At 40.4% G+C, this 27976-nt stretch overlaps 2 protein-coding genes across 3 annotated transcripts; one reads left to right on the top strand and one right to left on the bottom strand.

Annotated features, from left to right (window-relative positions):
* The first annotated feature begins 13 nt into the window (after positions 1–13).
* On the top strand, positions 14–16656 carry LOC139452786 (cell adhesion molecule 3-like). The gene is made up of 4 exons (XM_071234401.1): positions 14–116; positions 10692–10795; positions 15061–15265; positions 16439–16656. Exons 1-4 carry the CDS (start codon positions 62–64, stop codon positions 16441–16443), a joined length of 369 nt encoding a protein of 122 aa, XP_071090502.1. The 5' UTR covers positions 14–61; the 3' UTR covers positions 16444–16656.
* Positions 16657–23754: 7098 nt separating this feature from the next.
* Positions 23755–26479, bottom strand: LOC139453092 (nuclear apoptosis-inducing factor 1-like). 2 transcript variants are annotated; one of them, XM_071234717.1, is made up of 8 exons: positions 26240–26479; positions 25803–25965; positions 25626–25686; positions 25276–25338; positions 24800–24875; positions 24461–24490; positions 24108–24188; positions 23755–23941 (listed from the first exon to the last, which is right to left on the bottom strand). In XM_071234717.1, exons 1-8 carry the CDS (start codon positions 26404–26406, stop codon positions 23938–23940), a joined length of 645 nt encoding a protein of 214 aa, XP_071090818.1. In that variant the 5' UTR covers positions 26407–26479; the 3' UTR covers positions 23755–23937. The 2 variants fall into 2 exon arrangements, with proteins under 2 accessions (XP_071090818.1, XP_071090819.1); XM_071234718.1 differs by having other exon boundaries at positions 24108–24185.
* Between the last annotated feature and the right edge of the window lie 1497 nt (positions 26480–27976).

Genomic DNA, 27976 nt, shown 5'->3' with positions numbered 1-27976 from the left:
GGTGACCGTGCCTCTGCTTGCCCGCCCCTCCATTGCTTGTGGAGGACTGGCCGGTGAAAGTATGGCGACTCTCCTCTGTGCGGTGCTGTTCTTGGTCATTGTGAACTATGGATATGGTACGTGCTGTTTGTTGTTTAAAAAGAACATTTCACGATTAACTAAGATTTACGCTTTGTTAACTAAGATTAATTAAGCGTTGAAAGGATTCTTGCAATCTGCCACTACAAGATGACTCCCTCCCTTGAAAATAGACCTTCGGTACCATTTGCCTATCGTTATAGGTGAACGAGTGAGTATGGGTTTACGCAGCTTTTAGCAATATTCATGCAATATCACGGCGGGGTATACCAGAAATGAGCTTCACACATTGTACACATGTGGGGAATAGAACCCTGGTCTTCGGCGTAATGAGCGAACACTTTAACCACTAGGATACCCCATTGCCCCTTATCGTTGTAGGGCGTTAACATGAACATGTGTTACTGGTATGGAAGATGATTTCGAGCGGACTGATACAGTGCACGGCCGTACCGAGGTAGCACATCCGCCGGCCTGTAACAAGACTGATTGACATCCCTACATAGCTGTTGATAAAATGGGCGTACCCCCCTCTTTATTTTGAAAAAAATCATCTTCATTTCTGTATAATTTACCATCAAAGACAATAAATAGATCTTAATTGTGCACCCCCCTTTTTAAAAAAAGCTGTATCCGCCCATGATTTACCACTTTTGTGAAACCCACTGGCACGGTATGGTGCTGACAAACCTAGAAAGATTATGGGGGAGAACCCCAAATCATAGGTTTCTGGCGTGCCCAAATGGACCTATTCTGCACAGTGTCACTACATGGTGTACACCTACGCTGACTATATCTTGTGTATATAGATTTAATGCTATGTAGTAACTTGACGTCAAAAAGAAGCTCTATGTATATACATTGTGTGTGTCAACTCATCTTCAAGAGGTAATTCTTAAGCTGTCCACTAGCCTATTTCAGTGCTTCGTTTCTACTTTGACAAATAGGCAAGTGGCAAGGCAAGATGGAGTTAACTTCGCGTCATGAAGAAGTTCAATGTAAAGAAATTATTATACGAGCCTGTATGTCATACTGAACGAGTGTCAGAATACTTGTATTTCCTGAGCGAAATCGGGGGTAAAACATATGATTCTTAAACGAGTTTCGTAAGGTCAGTATGGCACACATGCTAGAGTGTTAATTTCTTTATTAGCCATTGTTTCTTAACCCTTTTTTTATTACTTTCCCGTGAAGAAATCACCCGTCTAGTAAACATACAGCTGTATTACCAAAACACGTGCTTTTGTACTCTCGGAGCACGTTTCACGAACAAATATTGAAAGCTCTCAACATCCCTTGGCTTATTCAACGACATCGCGTGGTGAGTTGATAGATCACCGAGAGGAGCTTATGCACGCTCGATGACCCCAGCAACCTTGTTGCTAGGGTGACGTCACATGGCATTGTTTCGCCGATGGATCTTGCAACAAAATTCCACAAATTACGTCATCGGGTATTGTGACGTTATTGTTAACTTTGAGGTGCAAGGCCCGTTCCACAAGGCGATCGTATTGTAGGGCAACGACAGTCGTGAGTCTGTTATGTGAGTTGCGATAGTCTTAGCCCTACGATAATTTTGTGAATTCTAAAGGTGGACCGTTGTATGATATTAAATTCATACGTTTCAACTTTTGACGTGTTTGAAGTATCAACATATTTCACGTGCTTCACGCAGGGCCGACTCACACAGTGTTCTCACAGTTGAGCATAGAGTTCCTGAGTATCTTTCAAACAACCTTGAACAAAACAATGTTTTTTAAGCATTTTAGGTGCTATAAATGTTGGCCATGGTTTAAGTATGTTAGACCACTAACAATCGTTGCGCGCCTCGTGGTTTAATTAACCATTTCAACGATTAGACACTGGGTCCACGTGGTGTAACCTATGCATAGAATGCAAAGCGAATTTGATGCGTGGGATCTTGTTTGGTTTAATAAAGGGCGTGGACATGTCTCTCGCTTTCATGAGATTCCTTTAGTTCGGCCTTGTAGTTGTAAAATTGAATGGCGTCTCGTGATTTTTTGTGAATTCAAAAAGTAGTTCCGGTTGTTGGTACAACCCAGAAATGTAATATTAACATATTGCAAAAACGCACTTCTAGATTTTCGTGATCATATTTGCAAGCCTCGGTATTCGTTATACCCAGCTAGCACACCTACATCGGGCCGACGTTGGCTTTGCATCGGCAACCGCCGGCAATATCGGCATCGGCAAACTGCAGCGGTCCGCTGTCAGGCCAATGCTGGTGACTGGCACTGACATTGAACCTGATATATGATTTGATCTTGTTATGATAACATAAAAGAAAAAAACACATTTGTCGATTACAATGTGACAAATAATAGATCAAGTATATTTACGAATAATACAATAATTCTATTCGAACTCAAAATATTAACTTTATTTTTAATTTTTAAATTAAATAGATCAAGCACATTCACTGACCATTTTGGCTGCACATATACAACAGACAGAGAAGATACAGACGGGATTCGTCACATCTTACAATTCATTCAGCAAATTACATGATATTGGCAAAAGTTTGGAATATCGCGAGCGGTTATGTTACGTTGGTCCAACGTTTTCACAACATGTTTCCAAGGGAAGCTACTCTTGTTATAGAGGGCGCTGTTACTCACGCGCGTCATTTCAAGCAGACGACGAAAGGATGATGTGTGGAGGGCTGAGGGAAAATCTATTTTGCGGTAAGTGTTTACTTCATTACTGTATTTACGAGGTGTTTATTTCATTTTCAAACCCTACAATTGAAACGAGAAACAGTGTAAATTCATAAGTGTCAACGTGAGTAGAGAAATCTAGGCCTATGTGTTTTGGAGGTTTTGAGAAACACACTCCTGTCAATTCTACGTCAGTGTCAAAATCCGTGGAATATGTCGTGACACTGCATCCTCACCAGATTCTCTATTTATATTTTTTTTAAATACCACCATATACATATTTCTAGCAAAACGCGGGGACAAGGGCAAATACAAAACATGACAAGATATGTTTTATTTCCATGTAGATTCAGCGATGTTCAACCAACGAGTCGCAATCTCGGGGTGAGAGTATTACAGCGGCAAGCAAATGAATAGCCAAACATTTACTTACATTAGTATTTTTGAATGAACATTGCTTTATTTGTCATTGTCACATGCGTATTTGTTAAGTGTGGGGATGGATGAGGTTAGGAAATTGATTACAAACTCGAATTTACAAGTCAATTTTGTGATTGCTGTCAGCGCAAAAAGCAGTGAACATGAAATTCATAACGAGGCTTTCGGAAACTTTCAGCATTGCGTGTGCATGTCATGCGATCCAGCTAATGTTTCCTACTGATCGATGAACGGAGCTTCACTGCCGAGTTTGGTTTTCGATCACCAAAAAGTTGAAATAAAAAAAAAAAATGTATGTTTTTTTAATGTCATAGTTACTTGCGAATTTGGAACTTTTTCTGGATAATGGGCGAAATGAAAGGACAGCTCTTTTAGTAAACGGATCACTGCGCATTACAGGTGTGGGCAATTTTATCAAGATCTGCTGGATACCTTACATAGACTTAGGCCTATAATCGATCAGAAATCTTATACCTATGTATGGTATCTGTATCGATCGATTGAGGTTTTGAGATATGGCTATTTCAGAATGGATTTTTAGGTTGTGTGTGTTTGGGGGGGGGGGGGGGGGGGGGGGTATGGTAGTCTTATCTAGTTAAGTAATTTATGATGTACATTTTTGATGAAATACTGAATTAATTTTTTTTAAATGTACTATTTCAAAGGTATGATGCTAAATATATAATCCAAAACAATTTAGAATGTCATTTATTTGATCAAATTTCAAATTAATGGTAAAACTTTGAGGAAGATACTTCAGTACAGATTTTTCAGGACATTATCCATTGTAGAAAAACACCCACAGCCTTGTTTCAAATTTGATTTATTCTAACTAAAGATATATTATTTCAGTTTATCATTATCCCTTTGCCTATGTTTACAAGCAATGAAACTGCATAAAATTACTTGTCCCCAATACTTTCCTGCTATTTTTTGCATACAAGTGTTTGTAATATGTACATACCTTTGTATCTGATCTTTTAATGAAAAACGTTTATTTGCAGTTTTGGTTTACCATGATGTAATCTACATATATTTTGGCATCATATAATAAATGAAATCTGTTTTGTGGTAACCAGACTTCACAGGATCTGTTCAATATTATGTCAATATGGGGATTTTCTCACTGCTTTTCAATGGATGTGGCTATGGCTATTAACGTGAAACTACTTTCCCTGGGAAATTATTTCTGCTACATGGCTCCAGATAAGGACTGTATGTACAAGTCAATATTATGTCAATATGGGGATTTTCTCACTGCTTTTCAATGGATGTGGCTATGGCTATTAACATGAAAATACTTTCCCTGGGAAATTATTTCTGCTACATGGCTCCAGATAAGGACTGTATGTACAAGTGCAAATATATGAGATAAGATGTATGACTTAAGGAAAGGACCTGATATCTGTGTATGGCCAAAGCTTTATTTAAATGTTACTTTTATGTTTTGAGCAATATTCCCCTCAACCTCTTGACATCATCACCATAATAGCTAAGTGCTCACTGCTGCTACACAAACTTGACATATAATATCCTTATATTTCTATTTAAGAAAATCAGATTGGCAAACATGGATGAGCTGAATGAACTCTTAGCAGCTTTTCCAAAATCGAGCAACTGAGAGAGAACTGGTGAGTGAATTAAATTTCTTTAGATGTATCAAGTATGGGAAATTTACTCCAATTTTGATTCATATAGAAGATCCGGGGTAGAAGATATCTTCAGCAACCCATGTTTGCCGTAAAAGGCAACTATGCTTGTCGTATGAGGCGACTAATGGGATCGGGAGGTGAGGCTCTCTGACTTTGTTGATGCATGTCATCAATCCCAATTGCATGGATTGATGCTCATGATGTTAATCACTGGATTGTCTTGTCCAGACTCGATTATTTACAGACCGCCGTCATATAGCTGGAATATTGCTGAGTGAGGCGTTAAACAACAAACCAAACCAACTGATACATGTTTCTGCTTGAAATATTTATAAGCATATATTTAATATCATGTTTGCCCTATTAAGGGACCCTGACACTTACTATGGTAATCTTCCAAATGAAATTTCATGCTGACTTACTTTTGATGGACATACAAGAGAGATTGCACACCTAAAACTGTTTTCCAGCAAGATTGGAGGAGCGGGGTTATGTGGTTATTGGGGATTTTTATTGGGCTAAATTAATAGGGTGATATGTCAGTTATAAAATCTTTTTTAATTGACATAAGAAACAGATTGGGGACCTACCATACAATATTAGGAGTTGATATGTTATTTGCGTATATAATTACACATAATTCAATTTACTTATTTACACATATTATTAACTCATCAATTTACTTACTGGGATTCCGATAATTCTAGGGTGGGGCCTTCTGCTTTTAGCCCCTAAATTTGGAAAAAGGCCCACATTTTCAAATACAATGGGGCATTTTAACATTGTGCTGTATGGACAAGTGCGGGTGTACCTAGGGAATATATGAAATTGTCACATAAAGGGCCCATGGCAGAAAATTCCTTGAGTGAACCCTGTATTTATTAACAGGTGTCAAGAGTTAAAATAAAATATACACACATATGTAAGGTGGTGCATGTGAACAGGGTATTACTTATTCTATTATTCCATTATGTTAACACACTTGTGAAGTCCATTACTTGTAATTGTGAGAGTGCATGCAATGACTTATAATATGCACACTGACATTTTTTGCTATCATTTGTAAACAGAAGCTGAGGAGGAAGCCTGCAGCTGGGCTCTTACAAGCCACTGACAAGTACATGGTGACCTGTGTAAAAGAATGGCTTCGAGTTCCAGGAGCAAGGCTTAGAAATGGCATAAGGAATACGCGTACTGAAAAACAGAGGTGTAGATAGAGAATCTGCAAACAAAAGTGCTGAATTGCAACGGAACAAAGAAATCCAAAAAGATGGTGTTGACAACATATTTTTCACAGGGTTATGACCCTTGTTTTTGAACTTGGTACATATACTGCCAGGTTCTCTTGGACACTACTGAAGTTAATAAATGAAACTTTCCGTGCTTATCTAAGGTACAAACTCCAGAAGATGGTTATAAGAACTTATTTTGTATGGAGTTATGGCCTTTTCTTCATGCTATTTTAACTTGATGAAATATGGGGGGGGGGGAGTTTGTCTCTGAATTTGAAGCCACATAAATGAAATTTTGCAGGCCAATATGAGGGGTATATGTTTAGACTGTGTTTTAAAACAGGTTTTGAGAATATATGTTTCACATCCGCCTTGTTGCAGGTAGTAACACTGTTTTCTTGTAAATAATAATTAATTAATAATAAAGTTTATTATTCTATTTTGCTCTTTGTGTTTATTTATAAGTATTAACTACACATGTATTAGGGTACATAAAAAATAGTACTGTAACTAGTGTAAGCATTTCGATTGTTTTGTACAGCTAGAAGTATTTATATTACTAACATTTGGTTTTCAAAGTATTAACTATGATAAAAAAATATTATCATTTTAAAAATGCAGTATTTTTTAGTTTTACCTTTTATCTTTGTAACTTTAACATCACGGCTAGCTGCAGCTTTTAGAAATGTTTAGTTTTATGTACCCTAACACTACACTTGGAAAATATGAAATATGAAGATGAGATGTTGTCAGTTATGACTTCTGATGACATCAGCCTATTTAAGACAATGGCAGATGCTGCGCTGATAATTATTGTCGACGTTCGGCCGATGTCCATCCAATGCTGATTCCATAACAGTTGCCGGAGGCTGGCCAGATAACTATTTACGACGTTGGGCCGATGTCGATCCGATGAGCAAAACTTCATCGGCCCGACATTGTTTGCCGACGCTGGGCCAATGCTGGGCCGGTGCATTGCCGATGCAGGGCCGATGATGTTTGCCGACGTTGGGCCAATGTCGATCCGATGAGCAAAACTTCATCGGCCCGACGATGTTTGCCGACGCTGGGCCGATGCTGGGCCGGTGCAGTGCCGATGCAGGGCCGATGACGTTTGCCGGCGTTGGGCCGATGCCGATCCGATGAGCAAAACTTCATCGGCCCGATGCAGTTTGCCGACGTTGGGCCGATGGTGTAGCCGACGTTGGGCCGATGCAGGGCCGATGATGGCATGCTACCTGGGTATTTACTCTGTCCGAACGTATTGGGTGTTAAAGAAGGGGGAAATTTCTTCAGGATTATCGGCTAAATTGTCATCAAAATGAAGGTGACGTAACGCATATATTTCCAGGAACCGATCTGTATCCGAAGCACCTCGATCAGAATACACTATCACATACATGGTTATGCCAGAAGTAATAACGTTATCTGAATGTTAATCTTTGAATGACACATGCTCTTTGCCATTGGATATAGTTGTCCTCTTAACTATGTAGGCCAACGACGTCACTAACATGAAACGACCCGGGAACATCCGGTCTTCAGCAACCCATGCTTGTCGTAAGACATGTCAGAGGCGACTATGCTTGTCGTAAGAGGCGATTTATACTAGGCTCTGGTGGTTGATGCATGTCATCGTATTCAAATTACGTAGATCGATGCTCGTGATGTCAAACACTGGATTGTCTGGTCCATAGTCGATTATTTACAGATCGCTGTCATGTGGCTGGAATATTTGCTGAGTGCGGCGTTAAACAACAAACAAACAAACATGAAATAACACATAGTTTTAGTATTCTGCAAATCGTATCATTCAATGATAACTATGTTAACATGACACTATGTCAGCTATATATTATCATAGTAATAAGAGGAAGCTTAACTTCAAAAATTACCGGAAGCATTGCATCGCCAAACGGATGCACGTCAATTTCCCACGCTGTTGTGTGGGGCACGCAGACTCAGTGGTCTGAAGGTTACGGTGGCCCATAAGGGACATGGAGTCAGTTTTTCAATATTTTGATATTTCTCTTACTGTTATAGTAAGCTTTTTCAAATAAACACGATTTGTCATACAAATATGTGATAAATCATGTATAAAGAAGATATTGAAAAGTGAAGCGAAAATGTCAAAAAACTAAAATGAAAATGTCTAAAACAAAAACGGAAAGGTCAAACACTAACATGAAAATGTCAAAAACAAAAACGAAAAGATCCAAAACAAAAGCGAAAATGTCAAAAACTGAAATGAAAATGCAGAAAACTATTTCCACCGCGGTGATAATAAGAGCGCAGGTCAAGGAATTAGCATATCAATTTGAGTGTATTTTGTATCACACATTTAACTTGACACACCTGCATTGGCCCCGTCCATCACGGATAGGAAGCTATTAACAACCCTGAACTAAGTATCCACAGCGGAGAAGACTAATGGATATATTGTCCGTGATATTATTTCGTAGCCAGAGGCTTGTTGAAAATTTATTCTTGCTGATAGGTAGAGAATCTACCACAGAGAAAAAGTCAATATCGAATGAGTGAAGAAAGTTATCTTAGCCAGTTATGTCTTTCCTAACTACCCCTAAAACAAACCAGACAAATAACATGTGCAGAGTTTGTTCCAGTGAAACAGAGTCTGTGAACAGTTTTCTGTTATTGTTATTGGAACAAGAAGTCGACTGATGACCTTCCAAGCATTGTGTGCAAATCTGTGACATTGTATAGTTTGGTGAGTCAATGTTGTATAAGCAGGGATGTTTCTCCACTTCTAATATCCACATCACTTCGTCTGTGTGTCATTTCGGAATTGTTTAGTTGCTAATAAAGATATCAAAAGCAATTGGTGTTTCCAAACGGATTCTTTTTTGTTTTAATAAAGGAAATGACGCCACTGTGGGGACATTCCCAATCGCGTCGGGGCTGAAGGCGGCAAAACACGCCTCTTGAGCCATGCAAACAAATTGCTGTGGACGCGCTGCGTTTGTGTGGGATGCTAATGGGGTGTGTGGTGTTTGTTGTTTAACGCCGTTCTCAGTAATATTTCAGCTATATGACGGCGGTCTGTAAATAATCAAGTCCGGACAAGACAATCCAGTGATTGACATCATGAGCATCGATCCACGCAATTGGGATACGATTACATGTATCAACACGGCAAGCATGAGTTGCTGAAGACATATTCTACCCCGGATCTTCACGGGTCGGGATGCTGATGAAAGAACACTGGCAGGATGACATGTGTTGGCAACGCGCTGCGCCAGTGTGGGATGCTAATGAAAGAACACTGACGGGATGACATGTGTTGGCGACGCGCTGCGCCAGTGTGGGATGCTGATGAAAGAACACTGACGGGATTACATGTGTTGGCGACGCGCTGCGCCAGTGTGGGATGCTAATGAAAGGACACTGACGGGATGACATGTGTTGGCGACGCGCTGCGCCAGTGTGGGATGCTGATGAAAGAACACTGACGGGATGACATGTGTTGGCGACGCGCCAGTGTGGGATGCTAATGAAAGAACACTGACAGGATGACATGTGTTGGGGACGCGCCAGTGTGGGATGCTAATGAAAGAACACTGACGGGATGACATGTGTTGGTGACGCGCCAGTGTTGGATGCTAATGAAAGAACATTGACAGGATGACATGTGTTGGCAACGCGCTGCGCCAGTGTGGGATGCTGATGAAAGAACACTGACGTGATGACATGTGTTGGCGACGCGCTGCGCCAGTGTGGGATGCTGATGAAAGAACACTGACGTGATGACATGTGTTGGCGACGCGCCAGAGTGGGATGCTAATGAAAGAACACTGACGGGATGACATGTGTTGGGGACGCGCCAGTGTGGGATGCTAATGAAAGAACACTGACGGGATGACATGTGTTGGGGACGCGCCAGTGTGGGATGCTAATGAAGGTACAGTGACGGGATGACATGTGTTGGCGACGCGCCAATGTGGGATGCTAATGAAGGTACAGTGACGGGATGACATGTGTTGGCGACGCGTCAGTGTGGGATGCTAATGAAGGTACAGTGACGGGATGACATGTGTTGGCGACGCGCCAGTGTGGGATGCTAATGAAGGAACACTGACAGGATGACATGTGTTGGCGACGCGCTGCGCCAGTGTGGCAAGCTAATGAAGGAACACTGACGGGGTCTATTTCTTGCCGACGCGGTGCGCAGCGCATCTTCATTGATGTTTGGCTTCAAGATCCCGCAAATCGTTGTTTAGAGTTTATTGTAGCAGGATCCGTTGGTTCCTTGGACTGTGCGCTGTATGTATGTGCACGTGGATTTAATCAAATGGTAAATGGCTATGATCGAGGTGCCTCACCAAGGTTTTGTAATCCATGGAAACCAACACCCTATGTAACATAATGTTTTAAAACAGGATTAAACTCAACACACTGCTTATAAGAGTAAACCCAACATACACTGAACACCGTGGTTCGGCGCAGCGCTTGTTCAGCTTGTTCTTATTTGTGGGGGAAACAATATGACCCCCAGAACAAATTTTAATTCTAACCATAGGTAGATGAAGAAATGAAATAAAAACGTGTGCTTTACCTTTAGTCTCATTAATGAAAAATGGACTGCTAATTTGCAGGATCTGCGGAGGCTGTGCTTGACGACGCACCAGTGACTGTGACGGCCGAAGCGGGCACGGCAGCCATATTGCCTTGTACTGTGACCTCCAAAGGACGACATCGGGTAAAGTATGCATGCAACATACAGTTGATTAGCAGGTTGCCAGGGCACGTATGTAATCACGTGAATTATATGTAGCCTTTTTTCGGACAAGGCAGCACGGATTAACAAGATGCTGTCTTGTCTGCGTGATGGTTTCCTTTGGCGATTACTTAAGAAATAAACGACGAGTGGGAGTGTATTGTTGTCCGAGAAACAACGATGGCGAGTCGTTTATTTATTATATGAGATATGTACAGACTCTTTAAGGGTAATAAAAAAAATGTACAAGCTTAAAAATATTTACCCGTTATTAAATACTCCCCCAATAGAAGTCCATTTTCTGCACTGGTGTGTATTTCCTGCATATTCTCACAATCCTCACGTCGATCACCTGTACCTTTTCCTCTCTCAAGCTTTTGGATCATATCGTTCAGTCACCATGTTTATCTGCGTTGCCCAGCTACATCAATGGGGAACAACTCACTAGACATCCCTTCTCCAAAATAACCTCGTCCAATATACAACATCATCAAGTTGCGAGCGCATGTTCGCATCTCCAGAAATGACGTCATGATAGAACAATGTTTTATCGTGAAATAAATATAGGATATTATAATGAACACGAGTATAATGTCCTATTTATTACCAAAGAAGATGTCTACATACAGAGACGAATTTTAGTGTTTACCTATAAGGACAACAATTTAAGCCGCAACAGCAGCGGAACCACAATTTATCCAACGACGGCAACAATCTTGGGCTATGATGTCTTTCTAGTGTGACGTCATTCCGACCTCACGTCACAATAACATTCGAATAAGGTCAACAATGCCATCAGGATGACGGAAACAATACACTGTTGTCTTGTGATGTAATGTGACCCTAGGGCACATATGATGTTTGTGAACCCCGATATGTTTGCCCTTCAACGATTCGTTCATTATTGTTCTTTGCAATATTCAGAGAATCCGATATGTAATTGGTAAATATATTTGAATTGGAAAGTATTATTAATATATGATTATGTGATTGTCATTTATACACAGTCTCCGGTTCAGATTTCAAAATGCTATGACACTGTCATAAATATGCGTATTGTAATTGCCCCAGGATGAATCTTCTTGAAGTTATTTTTGATATGACATACCGTTCAAACCCAAACCCAACTCACTCACTCATCCCACTCATGGCTCTTCATATACCGATATATAAACATATTGATCAGTCGATTGATGCGATAGTAGATCTGTCTGTGAGAGACAGTTATATATATTTCCCCCCAAAACGGAGGCAACTATGGAAGACCACTATCAGCATATTCCCCGCTTTTTCGTTTGTATCTTGAACACATTTAGATGAAATTACAAGAAGACCTCTTTGACCATAACTTACAAACATAATCTTTCGTTTCACAATCCACCAAGATATTTGAATTGGAAATCCAACAGTGTTACTACCATCGACTACTAACGAGGTGTTTCTAACAACGACTAATATCGTGGTGTTACTACCATCGACTACTAACGTGCTGTTACTACCATCGACTACTAGCTTGCAGTTTCCACCATCGACTTCTAACGTGCTGTTTCCACCATCGACTACTATCGAGGTATTTCTACCATCGACGACTATCGCGGTATTTCTACCATCGACTACTAGCATCCTGTTTCTACCATCCACTACAAACGTGCTGTTACTACCATCGACTACTATCGAGGTGTTTCTACCATCGACTACTAGCGTGCAGTTTCTACCAACAACTACTAACGTGCTGTTTCTACCATCGACTACTATCGAGGTGTTTCCACCATCGACTACTATTGTGCTGTTTCTACCACCGACTTTAAACGTGCTGTTCTACCATCAACTACTATCGAGGTATTTCTACCATCGACTACTAGCATGCTGTTTCTACCATCGACTACAAACGTGCTGTTACTACCATCGACTACTATCGAGGTGTTTCTACCATCGACTACTATCGAGGTGTTTCTACCATCGACTACTATCGGAGTGTTTCTACCATCGATTACTATCGAGGTGTTTCTACCATCGACTACTATCGAGGTGTTTCTACCATCGACTACTATCGAAGTGTTTCTACCATCGATTACTATCGAGGTGTTTCTACCATCGACTACTATTGAGGTGTTTCTACCATCGACTGCTATCGAGGTGTTACTACCATCGACTACTAACGAGGTGTTTCTAACAACGACTAATATCGTGGTGTTACTACCATCGACTACTAACGTGCTGTTACTACCATCGACTACTAGCTTGCAGTTTCCACCATCGACTTCTAACGTGCTGTTTCCACCATCGACTACTATCGAGGTATTTCTACCATCGACGACTATCGAGGTATTTCTACCATCGACTACTATCGAGGTATTTCTACCATCGACTACTATCGAGGTATTTCTACCATCGACGACTATCGAGGTATTTCTACCATCGACAACTATCGACGTGTTTCTACCATCAACTAATATCGTGCTGTTACTACCATCGACTACTAGCATGCTGTTTCCACCATCGACTTCTAACGTGCTGTTACTACCATCGACTACTATCGAGGTGTTTCTACCATCGACTACCAGCGTGCTGTTTCTACCATCGACTACTAACGTGCTGTTACTACCATCGACTACTAGCTTGCAGTTTCCACCATCGACTTCTAACGTGCTGTTTCCACCATCGACTACTATCGAGGTATTTCTACCATCGACGACTATCGAGGTATTTCTACCATCGACTACTAGCATCCTGTTTCTACCATCGACTACAAACGTGCTGTTACTACCATCGACTACTCTCGAGGTGTTTCTACCATCGACTACTAGCGTGCAGTTTCTACCAACAACTACTAACGTGCTGTTTCTACCATCGACTACTATCGAGGTGTTTCCACCATCGACTACTATTGTGCTGTTTCTACCACCGACTTTAAACGTGCTGTTCTACCATCAACTACTATCGAGGTATTTCTACCATCGACTACTAGCATCCTGTTTCTACCATCGACTACAAACGTGCTGTTACTACCATCGACTACTATCGAGGTGTTTCTACCATCGACTACTAGCGTGCAGTTTCTACCAACAACTACTAACGTGCTGTTTCTACCATCGACTACTATCGAGGTGTTTCCACCATCGACTACTATTGTGCTGTTTCTACCACCGACTTTAAACGTGCTGTTCTACCATCAACTACTATCGAGGTATTTCTACCATCGACTACTAGCATGCTGTTTCTACCATCGACTACAAACGTGCTGTTACTACCATCGACTACTATCGAGGTGTTTCTACCATCGACTACTATCGAGGTGTTTCTACCATCGACTACTATCGGAGTGTTTCTACCATCGATTACTATCGAGGTGTTTCTACCATCGACTACTATCGAGGTGTTTCTACCATCGACTACTATCGAAGTGTTTCTACCATCGATTACTATCGAGGTGTTTCTACTATCGACTACTATTGAGGTGTTTCTACCATCGACTGCTATCGAGGTGTTACTACCATCGACTACTAACGAGGTGTTTCTAACAACGACTAATATCGTGGTGTTACTACCATCGACTACTAACGTGCTGTTACTACCATCGACTACTAGCTTGCAGTTTCGACCATCGACTTCTAACGTGCTGTTTCCACCATCGACTACTATCGAGGTATTTTTACCATCGACGACTATCGAGGTATTTCTACCATCGACTACTATCGAGGTATTTCTACCATCGACGACTATCGAGGTATTTCTACCATCGACGACTATCGAGGTATTTCTAACATCGACAACTATCGACGTGTTTCTACCATCAACTAATATCGTGCTGTTACTACCATCGACTACTAGCATGCTGTTTCCACCATCGACTTCTAACGTGCTGTTACTACCATCGACTACTATCGAGGTGTTTCTACCATCGACTACCAGCGTGCTGTTTCTACCATCGACTACTAACGTGCTGTTACTACCATCGACTACTAGCTTGCAGTTTCCACCATCGACTTCTAAAGTGCTGTTTCTACCATCGACTACTATCGAGGTGTTTCTACCATCGTCTAGTAGCGTGTTGTTTCTACCATCGACTACTAGCGTGCAGTTTCTACCATCGACTACTAGGGGCATGTATTTACTACCGTGATATACATGGAACATTGATTGTGGTGTTAAACATGCATTCACTCCCTTCATTTACACTTAACACTTCGATAGAACAGTAAACTTTATCTGTCCATGTTATCTAAATGAACTGTTCCATGCTTCAGGTGGTGTGGAAGGACCCGTCATCCACGTGGTTGACGTTCGACAGTAAAGTCCTCGTTAAAGACACGCGCCTCAGTATTCAGCAATCTCAGCCCTGGCTATGGGATCTCCGTATACGGTGGGTTAGGCAGTCAGACCAAGGCACATACACGTGTGTCGTCAACACCCATCCGCTGATGGTGAAAATGGTCAATCTCGTTATAACAGGTAAGAAATATGTCAGTGTAGCTTACATATATTTGTGTCATATGTTGCTATACGCTTCTGTAAATTCAATATGTCAGTCTCGAATATCTATAGAAACAGATTCCATTGAGCATAAAAAGAAAAACAGTCATGAGTGAGTGAGTGAGTGAGTATGGTTTTACGCCGCTTTTAGCAATATTCCAGCAACATCACGGCGGTGGACACCAGAAATGGGCTTCACACATTGTACCCATGTCGGGATTCGAACCCGGGTCTTCGGCGTGACGAGCGAACACTTTGACCACTAGGCTACCCAACCGCCCCAAAAAAAACTCATGAAAAGTATATGAATGGATCACCGAATATCACTGAAGGCAACAGGTAATAATGTCCTGTCCTACCGGTAGAACCCGCCACTCACACAATTTGCATAAGAAGAACCTGCTTGTCCGTTGCCCACTGCTGCACCGGCAACGCTCTTGCCATGCGACGGGGGCCTGTAAACAAATGAGTCTGGTGTAGACAATCCAGTGACACCAAAGCGAATTTACTGAATTCGTTGAAAACTGAAAGCAATATGTTAACTTTGAATTACTTCTGCTGTATACAAGTGCAGATATTCTGCTGCTTACAAGCAAAGAGAAACACTTCGGAAATAGGTTAATGTCTTGTAGTTTACTCAGGAGAGTGAGCTTATGATGAAACTAACTCTACGGGCGCCTACAATTCTCTTGTCTACTCAGCAACCAGCACCACTGGCTTAGGTTTTACATCGGGTTCATTATAGCCAAGAAATAGCTCTATCTGGAAAATCGTGGACCGTTTTAATACTAAATGAAATCACTCCCGACCAAACATCATAACTCAAAGGCCTTTGAAACACGTTTACGTATAGTTATTGCTAAAAGTTGGCTTTTTCATTTAGGCTAGTGAAATACAGAATTGTCCAAATGAATGTCAAGTGAGAAAGATGTTTAACTATCAAAACTTGTGGTCTAGTAAACCAACCAAGTTGAGTCTGTTACAGAAGCCGCACCCACGTGAAGACCGTGTTCCATTGCCTGAACACCCATGGACACTTGAGAGAGAAGCAATGTGCACGAATAACTTACATTAGCATTGAGGCATACTATTTTTTTGTAAAAACATAAATCATTTTTACAAAAATATCAATCACTCAATTTCTCGATGCAGGTTAACAATGACCTGTTGTCCAACTACATCTGCTGTTGTGGAGTAGGAGCCAGATGCTGCAGGGTGCCACCACTTATATGCGGTGCGGAGCGGCAGAACCAGTCCCGGCTCCTCCACTGGAGTCAATCCGAACTATCTCTGTAACCTACACTTTGTATTGCTCTTCTATTCCGCTATAAGACTTTGTGAATGCATTGTAAAATGGAATATATAAACAAGACATACTGCGTTATTTTTTATTACACCTCTTACGATGCACGCGGTGTGGTTTTCGTTTACGCATCATCTGCATACGTTATTTTATGTTATGGCAAATGTCATCTGAAGTTTACTGAGAATACAATGTGTGAAATGCTGGACTTCCTCATTGATAGCATCTACGTGAGGTATTGGGGTACGACATTTAGACAAGAAGTAGATATATCTCTTTACAAGGCTGTATGAGAAGAAGGATGACTTCAGCTTTCCAATAGTCAACTTTCCCTTAATGTCGAGCAATATTCCAGCAGCTCCAGACTTTGGTGTCTACCTTTCACAAGTTTTGAAGTACAATCGAGCATGCTCTTTCTACCAACATTTGAAAGAGGGTCATACGACTCTTACTCAACATTTGTTTGATCAAGGTTACAACATTTAAGGCCCCAGTAAAGCTTTCAAAAGGCCTTATAGAAGGCCTTATGGATTCCCTATTTTGACTTGTGCCACATGACCCCGTGTTGGTATAGGTGAACAATAGACTTGCACAATCAGGGGATTTGGTCCTGCCCCATACAGAAACACATGCAATACGTGGTGCTACTTGGGCAAGTGGCTTCGAAATGCTCACCCTGTGACACCGGCCACGTTTGACGAGCACAAATGTCAGCCTAGTCATGCAAGATGTTTGTTTGTTTGTTGTTTTAAGCCAACCAAGTCAGCGAGCCTGACCACCCGATCCCGTTAGTCTCCTCTTATGACAACCATAGTGGCCTTTTACGGCAAGCATGGGTTGCTGAAGACCTATTCTACCCCGGATCTTCACGGATATCAAGATGTAAGATTTAATGATGAGTTGGTTAGGTCAGACCTCACAGACCTGACTGGACTCCTACGTGATAGACCATCTATGATTCAGTTGATATTACATTCTCATCAGTTTCTTCAAATTGCTTTACGTTTAAAACTATTCGGACTTTCAAAGGGGAAAAGGAGCGCTATACAGAGACAGTTTGTTTTACTATCTGAGACCTTTTATGATTAACTTCCCTCACATCTGCTCTACATACAAATACACACAGTATTGTAGGTCAGCATTGATTTGTACACCCGAGAACATCCTGGGTAGAATAGGTCTTCAGCAACCCATGCTTTCCGCAAAAGTAATGGGATCGGGTGGTCAGTCTCTCTCACTTACTTAATGCATGTGATCGTATCCCAAATGCGTAGATGGATGCTCATGATCACTTAATTGTGTGGCCCAGACTCGATTATTTACAGACCGCCGTCATATAGCTGGAATATTGCTGATTGCGGCGTTAAACATCAAACAAACAAAGTGATTTGTACACATTGATTTTCAAAGGGCTGATTGATTCTCGTTGTTCAGCCAATTGTTCCCAGTAAGACAACATGCGAGTCTAAGTGAAATTGTATTTAAATCTACACGTACATTACATTTTATATGGACACGTGAACATCCGGGGTAGAATAGATCTTCAGCAACCGTTGTTTGCCGTAAAAGGCGACTATGCTTGTTGTAAGAGGCGACTAACGGTCGCTGCATGGGTTGATGCATGTCATCGTATCTCAATTGTGGACTGGATCATAGGTTTCTGTCAAAATGAACGCAACTCTGCACAGAGAATTGCGGCGCCTTAGACGACTGGGCCCCCCGTGCCCCCCGTGCCCCCGCATCTGATGTAGAGTAGTCTATCAATGCAAGTACATCATGTATGCAAATTTGTTTCAATGACTAAATCTAATAAAATATGCATTCTTGATTAGTACGTTTGTAAACAAAATTATCAATGAATGAGTGAGTGGATTAATCAAAACTATAACCAGAAAGGTCAAAGATCAAGTATCAGTCAAACATATTGCACGCAAGTGTCATGCTACACAGGTCTACTAGTAGTTCGTTATGTTTTATGTTTGACGTTGACGTCCTTTCACAGACAGACAGACAGATTGTTTATTTGAGTCTCACCTCACAGAAATAATTACATAAATACATATAAAAGGACATAAAAGTGAGCCACCCGTTAAGGGTTACGAGACACTTAAAATGTATCACAGTATGTACAGCATAAATATATTGGTGTAAAAGGGGTATGAAAATATACTACCCGTAACTAGCCATATAAAATATTTTTTCTTCGTTGGAGAATTAAAAAGCAGGTTTTGGCTGTAAAATATACATAATATTTAAAAAGTACAATAAGTGTATCCGTATTGCATAACTCTAGAAAGTTGGGATAGCTAAAACTCACCTTTTCGTATAAACTTTCACGCAAATCATCGTACACAGAGCAATCAAGTAATACATGACATTCATCTTCAATACTTTCCTTACACTGAAAACACACTCTTTCATTCACATTCATATTCGTATATCTGCCTGTTTCCAACTTCAGAGGAGCAGTACCTGATCTAAATTTGGAGAAGGCAGAGCGGTAAGAACGAGGCATATACATACTTACATAACTTTCACATCCATACCCATCTTTAAACATTCTGTACGTACGTAATTTGTTACCACCCGTTCTTCCGCCAGGCTTGCATAACCGTTCATTCCAATCAGACACATACTTTCCCATGCATATATCTTGCACACGTACAACTACACTTTTCACGCTAACATTCTCAGAAATATTTCACATCGAGGTTTGCACCAGTATTAAGGGTAAGCTGTTCCGACAATTAGCAACCGTGCAAATTACGCAATGAAAAGTACATATGCTCCAAAAATAAAGAAAATCTCGCAAACTGTCACAAGTTGTTTTGACGTTAGAGTGAGAGAGACCTATACTCGTGACACAGCTGCTGCTGCAACTTCCTGGAATGACGCCCACAGAGTGACAGCCATACAACCCTCGTACGATCCACAATTCAACAATTATATATTTTGTTACCCTTAAAATTAAAATGAGCCTCCCGGGCAATAGTTGAAACAATCTATTTGGTGTGAATGCTACGTGAACAATGTGACTTCTAGTAGACAGTCCGAGCCATACAAGTGATGCGGCACGGCCTACGATGAGGCAAATTAACCACGCCACACATTGTGATCATAGATGGGTTGCTCGCCGACTGACTCACTCTCACTTTACTGTTTGACAATCTGAACGACAATGTCTTGCTCACCATTTCCTCTGTCCGTTTAATCACACGTGTTGTATATTGGGTGTGCGTATTAGCGTCCTCCATTATTTAGTAACACGTGATGCACCTGACGTGCAGCGGAAAATGTGTGCAGACAATGCCACGTCATCCCCTGCACGCTAACCTCCGTGGTTCTATACGCGTACGAGCTCTCTAGTGACGTCACATGCACGTTAGTCGGGTGTCTGGAGCTTGAGGAAGAAATTTGGAAGTTAGTGGCCATGAAAATAATTCTAATAAGAAGCTTATTTTCAAAATAACCAGTTCAAATGTAATGTTTTTCTAAGTAGGCAGAAAACGTATTCAAAAATCGCCTGCTGTCATGGCGGCATATTAAGGCAAGGTAACATGACTCCGACAGTAAGATACCGACCCTGCTTGCACTGATATAAAAAAACAATCATCTGTACCAACAAAAACAAACATTATTGATCGACTTGGAAACAGATGTAATTGACACGGCTTGTTTAACATAAATTGCACGATCTGTCGAGAAATATTTTGCAACGTTTGGTGGCCGAATAGCTCCCATGGTGAAGTGGAAAAAGTCTGCCCAGACAGTGGAGGTCGGTTCTTCCAGGCCGAGTCCGCCACATATCAAAAGATGTCAGAAAATGGTACTTTTTGTTCTCGGTGTGTCTGAGTAGGGTATTCATGTTTAACTGCGGTATGGTATCTGAGTAGGCAAGCACAAAAAAACGGTATTAGTATGTACTCGTACAAGCAGACACACACACGTGCATGCACATCGCTATATAAGTGAAATATTTTTGAACGCGACGTCAAACACCACTCCACCGCAACTTCAGCCCTCCCAGCTTGTCATGGTAGCCTGAAATGCTTGAGACACAGACACATATTTGCATTTCATATACTTGCGTGTTTGCATGTCATAGATACATCTCCTGGGTACGCACTCTTTGTTTATTTTATTTACAATTTCAAGAAGTAAGATTGACATATGCCCATGTGTTGAGGATATACTGAACTGTTATACCCGTACTATTTTTGTAAGAGTTAATTAACAGTGCACAGCTGCTGGCGACCACCAACCCTAATGGACATATGGGAGCATGACACAATGTGATACGTTACATGACACTTACATCCCCCCGCTTACTGCATGTGCATCCCCGTGATGTGTCGATACCACAGCTACCATTCGTAACAACATCAGGAACAACAACTGATGTCGTTTCTCTTCCAGTATGATCGCCCCCTGGACTATATCTTGGGGTGTAAACATTTTATTGGAAATACCCCTCAGGTAGCACTTTGTACGACAACTATTGTGGCAAAGACCTGCCAGGACATTACCAGCATACAGCAAACTGACTGTCGCAATGCCTTACATGTATTGTAGGAGGGCCACTATAGGACGCTCCATAAAGTCACGGTAACTCCTAAACTCAAGTGTGACCCACTAAACTTTGAACATTATGCGTATTACGTCTGTAGTGCAACAGCAGGGTGATACAGGTCGCATTTAATATTTTCATGGGGAAAGGGTTTACCAATTGTTACGGAAATGATTGAAACGAATACTACAGGTGTGATATTAAATTATAATGTAATGTTGTCGTTTTTGGCAACCAGTATTCCATCAATATTCCAACAATATTCCAGTAATATTCCAGCACTATTCCAACAATATTCCAGCAATATTCTAGCACTATTCCAACAATATTCCAGCAATATTCTATCACTACTCCACCACTATTCCAACACTAATCTAGCACTATTGCAGCACTATTCCAACAATATTCCAACAATATTCTAGCACTACTCAAGTAATTCCTATTTCGTATTATAATGGCAAGTAATAGAGTGCTGGCCACCTATTCTAACCTAGGTCCCCTATGGGTTCACATTTAAACATATAAACATTTTCATAATACACTTGATCATGACATATTTGTGACCATCATAAGTAACAGGCAGTAGTAACAGGATGTTTCCATGCCACCAGTGACTGTGAATAAGACTCTCTAGTAGGTGGGCCCCGTTAGTTGGCACACAGACGCTAACCACTCACTTTATCACCAGTTATCATGAAATCGAATCTAATGCTATAAGACAAAACTAATGTAATTGCTAGCACTAATAATCCACCCCAGGGGTGCAATATTTCATCTGTGTCCTCATATATATATAAATAGATAGTTGTTATATTATTATTCCAGGATGACACAGAAATGATGATAAGACAGTTTGAAACAACTAGGTACATTTATGTTTGCTTTGATCAAATGGCCCTATTCACGAATAGTAACCGGTACACCCAGGCTGCCTGCCCTAGGTCTGACTGCAAGCTGAACATGGTCACTGTGCAGGGGAATCTGACGGATCCGATCGAGGAACACATTTTGATAACAATTCCCTTGCTACCAAACCCGTCTACATGGGCGAACACGCGAGACCACGCCGTTAACATGGACGTTAACAGTTCCTCCAGCAGGAGCCATCACTCCGTCCATTGCCCCACTCAACGTCCCACCTGCCAGGGTGCCGTTTCACAAAAGCCTCTTAGCGCTACGACCTCCTAAACAACGTTGTAAACCATGTCATAACTTTTAAGGCCGTTTCACAAAAACCTCTTAGTTTACACCACGTCGTAAATTCACCCTAAATCTACGACAGCCCTAGGGCTCTCCTAATGTAGTTACGACCTCGCAAATTCAAACCATCATGGCGACACATGCATTCCTTTTAGAAATTATTAACAGAAATGGTATCAGGAGAGAACGTGTTTTCAGGGACAGAAGTCGGGCACTAGATGTTTTAGATGATATTGATTTGATTTCGCGATATCGATTCTATATAATATGTTCTTTTTTAAAATAATAACTAAGGAAGGGGATTTCTTATCTCGATAAACCTTATTATAAGCAAACAGTAGCTAGAGATAATTGTTAAATTTGTTTTCCAGTTTCACCAATGTTGTTGTCTTGTGGCCAGGGGCAACCCATGATGCCCACATCTACAACAACTGTTCACTAAAGAGAGCTTTGGAGGAAGAAAAACCAGACGGATGGCTGCTTGGTGATTCAGGGTAAAAACATTGATGATATTCAACATGAGTTCTCTTGCCTATATATCGATAATGACTTGTCTGTATCAAAGTAAGCAATCCATAAATCTGATTCCTTACATATTATCTCACCCTGAAACCTTTCCAATCAACCATTTTGCTTATATAGTTGATCAAATTGAATTTTTTGTAGAACATATGTGAGTGGTGACTGCAAGAGAAAACAGGAAAAAAATAAAGATGTTAAAGAATTACTATCATTCCCCTGTATATGTTTACAATGACATGTAAGAAGTAAAACAATGGTTCTGAATAGGTTTGTTATATGAAAATTAAACATGCTCTGAAAATAAATAATACATCATGCTGTTACAGATATGCATGTAAACCGCATCTACTGACCCCAGTACTGAACCCAGCTAACTCCAGTGAGGAGAGGTACAACAGGGCCCACACTGGTAGAGAGGGCCTTTGGAGTATGCAAATCAAGATTTAGGTAAGTATATACATGTTATTTTGGGGTTCTATAAGAAAGTATTCTTGAATGACTAATGTTAATTTACAGTAATTACTAATGTAGCCAGTGATGTCAGATTCTGCGACACAACTTATTTTACAGGTGCTTGCACAAATCCTCGGGATGCCTGTTATTTGAACCCGAAAAATGCATAGCTGTCATCACTGCATGTATGCAGCTTCACAACCTGACAGTAAGCCTAAGACTTCCAGTTCCCCACGACACACCTGACATAGGAGGTGATGAGAACCACACAGCTCATCAGCAGGCCCCTAGTGATGATGGAAATCAAATCAGGAGACTTCTCATCGAGTCTAGATTTTCAAGTATGACAAAAAACACACGATCTATTTAGAATGATTAAAGCTGCTTTTATTTCAATAATTATTAAGGTCCATGTATTTAAAATTTTATGATTGAAGACAGCAAGCTGTTACTGTCCATGGTTTGCATGAACTGAAATTTTTCTCGTTCCAGGTTGAGCCTCTCCTGCTGAATCTCTCTGAGGGACTTCAGCTCATACAGATGCCCTCAAGGAGCTGCCCTTTCCTGTCTACATACCCGGACAGGGTCTTCATGTAGTCATCCCCTTTATCTGTCAAACAAAATTTATTTATTCCATACAGTGTGACAACTTTGTTAATTGGGTCATTCACTCTTGGACACCATAAAGCTGTGTCTTAAGGATATTTTATATCAAAATTTAAGGAATTATTTAATTAAATTATGATTGTTAAATGAAGGTTAATATTATAATTTACCTTGAACTGATTGTGATAATCTCTTCCTGATATTTCCACAAGTAGCTGTATGGGATGGGGTGGCTTGGTTGTTTGATGCTGCTGTAACATAATTATACATTATGTGTATATACATTGAAAGGATGACTGAAAGAGAGTGCTGTTCACAAAACACAACTTCCTGTTACTGATTACTTTGAATGAATATTTTCGCATTTTAACATGACTGGTTAATGGTCTATGAACTGATTGAGAGTTGGGATAACAGTAATCGCTGAGCCATTTAATAATTGATGTATTACAATAAAAAAAACATGATGTAATAAATGTGATTATAAGTTTCTTCAGAAATATGGAAACTTAAGTGTACTTACAAGCTGGTTCTGGAAGACAGCTCTGTGCCTCTGTAAGATATATTGGAGAGGCTTACATGTAATTCAGTACATATTAAAAGATAGTGAGGATTTCTGGATTGATGTTAGCATAGGAATATTTCGTTAATAATATTGCATTTGTTTGTTATAAAATTTTTAGTCATGGAAACATTTATAGGAATCTGAGCTCACTCTTTCTACCCAGTTCTCTAAATTTCCTACTTGACAGAACTCTGACATTTATTGTCACTAATTTCTATGTTAGTTTCATGTTAATGTGTACATCTAGAATAAACAACAAGTTCTTTTTAAGGTTTTACTATCATTTATAAATTTTACCTGAGTTTCGGTGTTAGGGCAGTTTGGCTGTCATTTTCGAAGGCATCAACAGCCATGCCAAGACACATATCTACTTCTGAAATAGACATTCAATTGTTATTAATTCAGGATGTAAATAATGCAACAGAGATAATATACATTTAAGCAACATGCTTTATTTATTTTGTTTTCAGTATGTTCAGTGAAGAAATACTATAGTTACCTTTATCGTCCAAAACTGGCTCCCACAGGAGATATCGCTTGGGTGAGATCAAGCGATATCTAGACTGTATCTTTTGATATCAAATATATCAACACTCATTGATAAAAGTGGAAAAAATCCTCGGCAAGCCTCGAAGTTTTCCCACTTTTATCAACTCGTGTGGATATATTTGATATCAAAAGACACTTGGGTGAGATTCTCTATTTATTCCACTGTGTAAATGAAAAAATATCAAGTGCAAATTTAAAATTTTCAGGTGAATGATTTATTTTACCTATTTCTTCGGCCTGTGTCCCTGAGCCAAAAGTACAGTTGGATTCCTCTCTAAAATCTGGAACTGAAACAATTGCAGGATATATTATTGATTGGAAATAGTATCAATATGTGTGAAATATTTGAAGAAAACACATTTATGTTAAGTTAATATTTTTTCTTCTTCAACCACTTTGACTTTAGCTGAGTAATATGATTTGTAATTCCTATGTATTGTATGAAAATAAATATTTTGTTTCTTTATGTAAATGTTAAAAATGTGATACTTGTGAATGTACATATCATGGGACCCGTGAAGATCTGGGTGAGATATCAGGAAAAATCAATTTCCATTTGAATATTCAATATTACCTGGTGATTCAATGCCTCCAGGAATCCCCTCCACTGCACATCGAGGAATCAACTGTAGGATCTAGAATAAAAGCAAATGATAATTTATTCCTAAGAAAATTATGTCTTTTGTGTGATTTCATGATAGTACATATCATTATGTACTGAAAAAGTGTATCACTGAAATATTTTATTTACCCTTTTTTCCAATGAGGAGAGTTCATCAGGGGGTGGCCCCCCACCGGTTTTTCTTTGGTTTTCCCTCCTTCCACTTTCTGCCTTTTTAACTGCTGCCTTAAGATCTGTCCACTTTTTTCGTATCTCCTCCTCGTTTCTTGCTGCAGTGCCACTTGCATTTATTCTAAAACAGTTAAATTTGCCTTTTTTGACAAACAAATCTGAATAAGTATTTTCCTATTTGTGTCTTTTTCTCTTACATGTCTTTCCTGGTCTGATGCTTCATCATAGCATTACTTGAAATCTAAGCATCGTGTGGGATTCTTTTTCTATTTCATTATTTGTGAAATAATGTTTTATTACATAAATCTTTTTCAATTATTGGTATTGATATTTACATTTTAGGGACGCTTTATGTACACTCAATTGTCAACGTCTCACCAGAAACATGGACTTACTTTTGAGTGATGTCTGACCATATTTTCTTCTTAGAGGCATTTGTGACAGAATTCGTGAATGACGAATTTAGTGTGTCAGTATTCGCTTCCACGCCGGCTAAGAGTACTTCAATTTCGCCGGGTCCAAAATTTCTTTTCCGCTTTTTGCTACTGGTTGATGCGTCCATAATATGCTAAATCTTCTCGCAGGACAAGATTGACGTCTGCTTTGCCGAAAGGGGTAGTAACTCTAATCACGCTTCGTTCTTATTTTCAAGGAAGAAGAGTTAAAGAGATTAGTCTTCAAATAATCTCCCGAATATTGATCTTTTATTCTGGAAATATATGATTACGACCAATTTCTGAATAGTAGTATGCTTTCAGGCCATGCTTACCTTTTAAATCTCTGGATAGGGAACTGTCTCCATGTGAAAACGATGCCGATCGATCATCAGCCGATCAAATTGACAGGTGCCCTTTCACTTCCGGGTCCCGTTGCTATGTTAAATACGATGTCGTAAGGTCTTGCGACGTCCTAGTGTAAGATTGACTTTACGATGTTGTTAAGATGCTTTCGTGAAACGGTCGTAAGGAGATCCTAAAGAGGGTCGTAAACCGCGTCGTAGCGCTTAGGAGGTCGTAGCGCTAAGAGGCTTTCGTGAAACGGCACCCAGCTGGAACACAACTGAGATATTCAGGAGCGCAGGATTCAGAAACTGGACCCACCAGCACCTAATGTTCAGGAAGTGACACAAGCAATGCCCCGACACTGGCAGGATGTAGGAACGTATGAGATGTCTCCCTGTTACACGGCACTAACAGCCTCGTCGCAGGAAGTCATGGTGATGCCATAGCGGACATGTTCAACAACATCATACCAGCCACAACTGTCTGGGGCACCCTGCAGCTCATCTTCCCGAAGCAAGGGAGTTAACTGACTATAAAAGTCCAGTTTCCACCCTTGCCGAACTAGGCTGGAATTATGGTCTTGTATTTTGGATAGACTAACGAGTCTATGCATTGTCCAATCAAAATCGCGAAGCGAATCATGTTCCGGTTTGTAAAACTGCTGGATTTGCAAAGCATGTGTACCGCCAACTTAGCGTCAACAGATATTTTCCAAATCTTCTCATGTTTTAATCAATTTGTACACGTGATTTGAAGCACTTCGCGGACCCGTTTAATTACATTATATATCTTGATTATCGATCAGATGTCGTCACTGGGCCGCGCTATTTTGTTTAAAGCAAATGCAAGTGATATGAGAGGTGGAATCTGATTGTCAAAAGGAGGGATATGAAAGGGACATAACTCGTAACAGCCACTGGTGGTGCTACGAAGGAAGACAGAAATTCCGGCCTTGTTCGACAAGGGAGGAAACTGGACTTTTACAGTCAGTAAACTCCCTTGCCCCGGGAAGATGCATGCAGCTCAACACTTAAATCATGTACCAATTATGTTTGTTTGTTGTTTCCATGTATAGGACGGCGGTCTGTAAATAATCGAGTCTGGACCGGACAATCCAGTGATTGGCCTCATGAGTAGTTGGGATACGATGACATGCATCACGTTCATCATGTTCTTCAACGGTGAGTTGTATCCGCTTCTTCTCTGTTTTGGTATCTTGGTGTAGTCATTGTTTTCTGTCATTGACCAGGCAGGGTTACCCAATGTGAATGTGTGAAATGCTTTGTACGATAATTAGGACATTGTGTGACACTGGTAATGATAGCGTACAGGTGGGCGGGTTCCATCAGC

The sequence above is a fragment of the Haliotis cracherodii genome, unplaced genomic scaffold (genome assembly GCF_022045235.1).
Source record: "Haliotis cracherodii isolate W230 unplaced genomic scaffold, xgHalCrac1.p SCAF_9, whole genome shotgun sequence".
NCBI lineage: Eukaryota > Metazoa > Mollusca > Gastropoda > Lepetellida > Haliotidae > Haliotis > Haliotis cracherodii.
The sequence above is the reverse complement of the archived record's forward strand: the minus strand, read 5'-3'. Positions and strand labels throughout refer to the sequence as shown.

Excerpts from the sequence above, each read along its gene's own strand:
- LOC139453092 (XM_071234717.1), bottom strand. The coding sequence starts at position 26,406 with ATGGACGCATCAACCAGTAGCAAAAAGCGGAAAAGAAATTTTGGACCC. Across the intron at positions 25,687-25,802 it reads TCTCCTCATTGGAAAAAAGG|ATCCTACAGTTGATTCCTCG; the intron begins GTAAATAAAATA and ends CTTTTATTCTAG. Across the intron at positions 24,876-25,275 it reads GACACAGGCCGAAGAAATAG|AAGTAGATATGTGTCTTGGC; the intron begins GTAAAATAAATC and ends TGTCTATTTCAG.
- LOC139452786 (XM_071234401.1), top strand. The coding sequence starts at position 62 with ATGGCGACTCTCCTCTGTGCGGTGCTGTTCTTGGTCATTGTGAACTAT. Across the intron at positions 117-10,691 it reads CATTGTGAACTATGGATATG|GATCTGCGGAGGCTGTGCTT; the intron begins GTACGTGCTGTT and ends GCTAATTTGCAG. Across the intron at positions 10,796-15,060 it reads CCTCCAAAGGACGACATCGG|GTGGTGTGGAAGGACCCGTC; the intron begins GTAAAGTATGCA and ends TCCATGCTTCAG.